At 38.0% G+C, this 7,687-nt stretch overlaps 1 protein-coding gene across 3 annotated transcripts; it reads left to right on the top strand.

The window, feature by feature from the left end:
- Nucleotides 1-3,406: 3,406 nt before the first annotated feature.
- On the top strand, nucleotides 3,407-7,413 carry LOC131012824 (uncharacterized). Of its 3 annotated transcripts, none has more exons than XR_009097475.1 (3): nucleotides 3,407-3,708; nucleotides 5,661-5,722; nucleotides 6,949-7,413. XR_009097475.1 is itself a non-coding variant. In XM_057940815.1 (2 exons), the coding sequence occupies exons 1-2, from the start codon at nucleotides 5,655-5,657 to the stop codon at nucleotides 7,193-7,195; spliced, it is 315 nt and encodes a 104-aa protein (XP_057796798.1). In that variant the 5' UTR covers nucleotides 5,453-5,654; the 3' UTR covers nucleotides 7,196-7,413. The 3 variants fall into 3 exon arrangements, 1 of the variants encoding a protein (XP_057796798.1); XR_009097474.1 differs by lacking the exon at nucleotides 6,949-7,413 and adding an exon at nucleotides 6,237-6,518; XM_057940815.1 differs by lacking the exon at nucleotides 3,407-3,708 and having other exon boundaries at nucleotides 5,453-5,722.
- Nucleotides 7,414-7,687: the final 274 nt, after the last annotated feature.

The raw sequence follows: 7,687 nt of genomic DNA, 5'->3' as shown, positions 1-7,687 counted from the left end.
CTGGCAAGAATGAGCAGAGCTGAAAATGGTCAGCCCTGGCAAGAATGAGAGAAGCTTAAAACGGTCAGCGCTGGCAAGAATGAGCGGAGCTGAAAATGGTCAGCGCTGGCAAGAATGAGCGGAGCTGAAAAGTGGTCAGCGCTGGCAGTTGACTCTGGCACTTAGCTCTGCTATGTCGATGTCTGCTAAAAACACCCAAAAATCTCCAAAATTACATTCTTCCATCTATAAACCTAAATCTCCTGCAAAGCATCAAAGAAACCATAAAACGCACCAATTTCCAGAAGATTTAATTTAAAATATGCACATGCAAATCCCTAAATTTAGAACAATTAAGAATAAATCACCTATTCCGCCAGCGCTGACTTTTCCAGCTCTGCCGCTGGAGGACAGAGCAGAAATTCTTCGAACAGCTCTGAACAGCGCCCCAGCTCAGAACAGCATGCGCTATAATTCTGCTAAGGAGAAGCTGATGTGCACCAGCCCGGAAGAGGACAAAATTATACAAAATTTTCTTGATAATTTGCAGGATGAGGAGGCCATTGAAGATCAATTTTTGGCCAAGCTTCCACTCGACGTTAATGCCGTTCATGGGGTACCAACTACCGTGAAAGAGGATGCAATCGTTGAGGAAGAACGGGCTGATGTGCTGCCGTGCAAGGATAATGCCGTGCTAAGAGTGCAGAGTGCACCACCTGTGGAAGAGAAGAAAGAGGAGAGATCTCGACATAACTCTTGGTTCGAGAGAATGATGAATGTGATGAGCTCTGCTTGCTCACTAAGAGGACCCGCAGCTGAACTGGAGGATGATGTGCTTTCACGAGGACTAAGTCAGCTGACGTTTCATAGCGATTTTGGTTAAGGGATCCTCTACGTCGGGCTGGCGACTCTAACTCTAGCGCTTGGTGGGAGGCAACCCACCGTTGGTTTGTTTATGTTTTTCTTGTTTTGTTTTTCTTGTTCTTTTCTTATTTTTCGTTGTTTATTTTGTGTTTTTACTAAGCTTCGGTTGCTTTGCGGATACTATGATGCTTGGTGTGCATGTCTTATTTTCAGCGCTGAAATTCTCATACAGCCGCCAGCGCTGCTGCCACCATCGCTGCCCAGTTAAGCCCTACAGAACGTCAGCGCTGCACTTTTCCGCGCTGCACTTCTCCGCGCTGCTCTGCCAGCGCTGACCTGATTCAGCGTGGCCACTTTCTACTCTGCAGCGCTACAACTCTCCACTCTGCCACAGACCGCGAATTCCCCTCTTCACCACCTCTCACGATGCTTCAGTTTTCCCATGCCAATAATCAGGGACGTTTTCTCCTCTATTCTTATTTCTTTTGTGCCCTGAGGACATTGCATGCTTTAAGTGTGGGGGGGTGTTTTATTGCGCTTATGCTTTCAATTGGGCGAGATTAGTCTTTCTATGCTTAGTTTTTGGTCTCGAATCTTGCTAATTTTTATGAATTTGTGGAAGAGTAGATGGTTTTCGATGCGAATTTCGGGTTTGTGAATGAATGGTGGTTATTCTTGTTTTACTCTTGATATATGTTTCTTGTTTGTGCAAAGAATTTGAGTTTTGTTGCAACATGATTGTAAGTTAGTAAAACGTGATTTGTCCGGTAGATGCTAGAAGGAGTGTTGTCATTGTGATTGCCTACGATCGTATCTTATCTATGAAATGTGAAAAATGTTGGACGAATTGCCAACTTTAAAATTGCCAGCTCTGAAACATCTGGCCTGTTCTGAAATGTGATAGCTCTGAGTCTCTGCTCCTCTAGTCTAACTATGAGCATGGGAAACCATGTGAAAAGACTTTGGAATACATCCAAATGGTTTTTATTTCACGAATTATGGCTCAATTGTCGAAATCTCAAGCACACAAAGTGTGAAAAATGGTGATATTGATTATAAAGGCGATCACATTAGGGAATTAACTTCTAGCGGAGAATTGGGTCTGATCGAATTGCTTACATTACTGTTTTGTTGCTTCTTAAACTTTGAGTTACTTGCATGATCGAGAGATATGTGTTGATTGTAAAATTTTGAATTGACTTTGAGAACGTTTGGATGGAAATTAGCATTGTTGAAATCAATCTCTTCCTAGGATTCATATGGATTTTGCTTGAGGACAAGCAAAAGGCTAAGTGTGGGGGGGTTGATTTATGCTTAATTGTTCTAATTTTAGGGGTTTGCATGTGCATATTTTAAGTTAAATCTTCTGGAAATTGGTGCGTTTTATGGTGTATTTTATGCTTTGCAGGAGATTTAGGTTTTCAAGATGAAGAGTGCAAATTTTGGAGAGTTTGGGCTAAAAATCGTGTTTTTGTGCATACTCTGGCATGTAAGAGAAGCAAATCCCCGCTTGCCAGAGCAGCGAAATGGGAAGCCAGAGAAATGCCCCAGAGCTAGAGCAGCGGAACCAATCCAAAGCAGCGCCAGAGGAATCGAAGCGGTAGAGGAATCGAAGCGCCAGAGGAATCGATGTAACACCCTGTACTTTTTCTTATGTTGTGAGATAGTGTCTTAACACTGATGAGAGTACTGAGATGTCGAAATACGAGACAACTTTTTTTTATGAGTAGATAAGACAAATTGTCTTTAAATAGAGATATGAGTGGACAAACCAATGATGGAGTTAGAGTGATGAGAATTGAGAACTGAGTTGAGATAGAGATGCTGATTGAATTGAGTTGAGATTTTATTTTATTTCCAACTACCGGGAATAGAGTTACCGGATACCGAGTTATCAGAGATTGACTGTCCTATTAAGAAAATAGGAATAATGAGTTGGAAATAGAGTCGAGGAAGAAAGAGTGAGAACCTTGATGAAAAGAGTCGGTCTGAGAGACGTCTAGTTTGTTTGTGTTTGCCGACTGCTTTGATGTGATGTTATGTGAATTTACGTGACTAAGTGATTATGTGATTTTGTTACGTGTGTCATGATGACCAAGTTGTTATGATTTTTTTTTATTTTTTTTTTGAGACCTTAGCACTTGGAATTTGGATTAAGTTTCCAAAGCAAGTGCGGTTTATTTTTACCGAGAAATTGAATGATGCCGGTTTATGGAAATTTTTCCAAAGCATAATATTTTTTTTAAAATTATTTATCTTATGAAGAGGAATATTATAATTGAGTGAGTGCACTAATATTAGTGCTATAATTATTATTTTTGGTCACATGAATAATTATGCTATGGTATTTTATTAGTGAGTGACATTTCCATAGTTATTGTGATTTTTATTTAATCACCTTCTCACACTTTATTTTAATTTCCTTACCATATGATTAAAATGCCACAAATTTGCCAAGTGTAGAGATTGAGAGAGTAGAGATTGAGAGTGTAAATTATTGAGAGAGTAGAGATTGAGAATGTAGAGATTAGAGAGAGAAGTGTGGAGATTAGAGAGAGAGAGATCAAGATTTCCTTAAGATCTCAAAATCTTCCAAAGATTAGCAAGATCAATTCATATCTCACCAAATATTTTCTCTCTCCCTCACTCACCATTTTCGGCCCTCTCTCCCTCTCCTTCATCTCTCATTTCCTCCATTTTCCTCCATTGAAGAAAACCTTCGGAGCTCCCAAAAATATTACCAAACACCTCAATCCACTCTAAAATATTCCATAAACACATTCTAGCCACTTATAATCAAGAGAATCCTTGAAGAAGAGCCTCAAAGTTAGAGTGAGAAAGTGTGAACTTTGGTAAGAAACTTGGGTAAGTGACCATGTTTTTCCATAAATCTTGCTTGAAGGATGTTGTGTGTGTGTATTCCTGAAGGATTGAAGCAAGAAAATCACCCCCTCCCTATTTCCTAAATTTTCGAAAAAGTGGGTCTTCACCCCTTCAAAAATTTTTCTTTTTCTTTTCTTGATTTGGGGTGAAAAATGAGACTTATATGATGTTTGTTGATGATTGATGTATGTTGTGAAATATGTGCCTTGAGATGTGAAACTTCGATGGAAGTTAGTTTACCCAAAAATGGGAACTTTTGAGTCAATGAGTTAAATGATGAATTAATGATGTAGATGAGTCCATGAGAAGTATATGATGATTATTGATGGAGTAATTTGGGTATATGATGTCAATTGATGAGTTGGATGTGAGTTAATTTAATAAAATTAGGGATATGTGTTTTCATGCTCTAATTTGTAAATTGATGGTTTATATGAGAGATAAATTGGCTAAGAATGATAGATCTATGAATGGATTAAAGATTCATATGTGTTTATAAAATTTTCAAAGAGTTAGTTTAATAAAAATTAGGACTTTTTGATCTATGTGTTATTAAGTGATTTTGGCTTAAGATATATGTTTTTAAGCATGATAGTAGTGTCTTTGTATCTTTGATTAAGTCTAATGTAGGCTAAATAAAATTTTGGCTTAGTTTAGTTTGTATGAGTTTTTGAGTTCTTGTGTGATGTGAGTTTGATGAATGATAAAATGAGGTCTAATTGCTCTATGATCATTATGTGAACTTTTGCCATGTTTTGTTAAGAGTTTTATGATGATACATGAATTTTCATTAAAATCTAGTTTACATGATAAAAAGAGAATGAATATGTGAATAATGAGTTATATGATATAAAAGATCATATTTGAATGATAGAGTGATTTTGAGCATGAGAATGAAAAGAGAATTGAGTTGATGCGTTCGTGGAGACGTTTTCCTTGAGATTTGAGTTAAGATGTAAAAGAGGAGAGTTAATTTGAGTATGATGAGTATTATTTTGTACTTGAATGTTTTTAAGTGCTATAAGTGCTTAAAATGAGCTTTGATGAATTTGCTTTGAATAAATGTTGAGTTGAGCATGTTTGCTTGTGTGTATGATTCGGAGTCGTTTTTCACGACGCACTGACATACTGTTTTCGAGGAGTTTTTGATATCCAAACACCCTGAAAATTTTATGATAAGTATATTTGAGAGTCTTGAGAATACCAATAAAATTTTAAGTCATTTGGACTTCGTTTGCTATTTTTATAAAATACAAAACCAAAACTGCTACGTTCTGCCGAATTGTTCGGTCAGTAACCAGTAGAGTCATCTTTTCCAGTAGCTTTCCTTAGCATTCTGGAATCCAAATTTTTATGGGTGAGACCTGAGTGTCTTAGCTAAGTACGCACCAAATTTCAGACCTTTTTGACAACGTTTACTATTTTTCAAAAATCAAACTTTTCGGTTGCTAAAAACTGCCGAATATGGTAGACTGTAGTAAAACAGTCATATCTCCTAAAATAAATGGAGTTTTTGATCCTAATTTTTTTTATATGAAACTAGACTCAAGTAGGTTTCTTTTGTTATAAGTTACGACCCCAGAAGAGTTCTGTACAGAGTCTGGTGAGATTTTAAAGTTGAGTCAGTGCAGAGTGAAATTTGTTTTCGACTTGTCTATGTGTGTTTTTCATATGCTTAAGTGTTTATACTTGTTTATGTGCTTGATTGCTATGAGTTTGAGCCAAGTTGAGAGTTAAGTCGATAATAGGACGTGTGAATCCTTAGAAGCCGAGTATGCCTAGGGATTGAGTTTCAATGGGTAAATAGACGTTGAGTGAGAAGTTATAGTTAAGATGAGTTTGGAATTTAGAAATTGAGTTTCTGACTAAGGTTTGTTTTATCACATGAACCTTCGATGACGATGACGATGACGATGTGATGATGACATATGAAGGCCCGAGCGAGACGAAGAAGTAAGTTGCCTGATTTCTTTCCAGGATTAGCGAAGGACTTCAGGTGGGCAATATTTTGAGTATACGTTTAGCGTATGAGCTTTCTAAAATGATTTAAATGATGTTATGAGCTTATCAAATGATTTGAGTTAACTGATATTTGAGAACTGTTTGACTTGCCAATTTTTGATGTTAAGCTTGTGTGTTACCCTCTACTGATGAGACGAATTCGGTCCTGCCACAAGCGGGATTTTGTGCACAGAGGTGACTGCGAGCCGTCTTCGGGTCGGCCGGTCACGGTACTTGAGAGGGAGGCCTACTTCTCAGTACCTTTGATAATGATGAGTTGTAGATGTGGTACATGCATGATGAGTACTTTGATAGCGCTATCGTTTATCTATGATATCATGATTATGAAAACTGCATGCACAGATTCATTTACGCTAACTTTATTTCTGTGTATTGCTGAGATGTGGCAAGCTTCAAACTTATAGTTCTAAGAGCACTTTCCTTGTTTTTCGGCGTTTGCCCACTGGGTATTATGTACTCACGCCCTGCATGTATTTCTAAATGTGCAGGCTAAGCGGGGAGCGAGATTGGTCTGGTGCTGGTGGGGAACCGTTTCAATCGATGTGATCATATTTAATATTGCCCTTATGATTAATACAGTCTTGATGATTAAAATACTTCGTTTCCTTTCGAATCAAGTAATATACTCACGGTTATGTGTCTTCATACATATAATCGGTTCGCCTTTTGCTGCGATACTCTGCATATTATGCTTCCTTACGAAAAATGAGCGATACCCGTTTTGTTTTTGTTCGTGAAATTCCTGATAAATAAAAAGTTATAACGACGTTGACGATTTTACCCTTGGGTTCCTTTATGATGATTTCCTTAACACATTTTGATGCGAGCTTCCGTTTGATGTTCGACCTATTCTTCTTATCTTTTATTCTTTTAAAAATAGTCGTATCGATACTCGTACCCCACTATCGCTAGTGTCGGGAATCGGGCTGCGACAGGGTGGTATCAGAGCAGGTCATCTGCTCTGAGTCTATTGCTTGACTATGTTGAACCTTTGATTGCTTCTACTCTTTTAAAATTGAATACTAGTCTAATTTGAATTCTTAGGCTAGTTTGAGAGAGTCAGTTTGAAACGAAACCCCAGCACCCCATCTCCTCCGGCTTAAATGAGGTAAGAGGTTGATGTTGTTTCTTGTTTCTTTCTTGTTGAGAGTTGAGTTTGGTTTACTAATGAGTTATGTACTGTATGATGATCGAAAATAGACGGACCCGGCCATTGCAGCGTTATATTACTGCCGATGGAGTCGAGACATGGGTACCTATTCCCGAGGTGCCTGTTTATGGTCTGATGGTGGACACCGATGTCGAGGATGAGCCGAGCGACGATAGCGTCTACCGATTGATCGACGAGTACGAAAGTCAGGAGTCAGAGCCGAGCAAGAAGACGGAGCCGAGTGAAGATATGGAGGTTGACGAGGCGACGAGTAGGATTTTAGGAGACGATGGCTAGTTAGCACGTGTATCTAGTAGACACGTACATATGTATAGATGCATAGTTGATATATACGTATATGTATATATATAGGTAGAGAGGCATAGTATAGTGCGTAGTAGTAGATAGTGTATATCTATAGACGCTTAGTACCTATGATACTTGTATAGCTAGAGCATCATTTTAGTGTTAGGACCTTTGTACAGAGGATCCTACTTTTGTAAAAGACCTCGAGAGAGAGGCAATTTTCCTTATATATATATATATACAGAGATGTTGATGATTAGTGAGTTTCACCTTCTTTATCAGAGTTTTGAGAATGATGATGCTGATGCATATGATAAATGAGAAATAGAGATTGATGAGAATTATGAACGATAGATGAGAAATAGACTGGATGAGAGTTTTGAGAACTTTGAGATCACAAATGAGATATAGAAGTGAAATGAGAAAACAAGGATTTGTTTTTTTTTTGTAACGACGAACGGTTAGTTTAGAAGTCGATAGTTA

Source organism: Salvia miltiorrhiza, chromosome 2 (genome assembly GCF_028751815.1).
Source record: "Salvia miltiorrhiza cultivar Shanhuang (shh) chromosome 2, IMPLAD_Smil_shh, whole genome shotgun sequence".
Taxonomy (NCBI): domain Eukaryota; kingdom Viridiplantae; phylum Streptophyta; class Magnoliopsida; order Lamiales; family Lamiaceae; genus Salvia; species Salvia miltiorrhiza.
The sequence above is the reverse complement of the archived record's forward strand: the minus strand, read 5'-3'. Positions and strand labels throughout refer to the sequence as shown.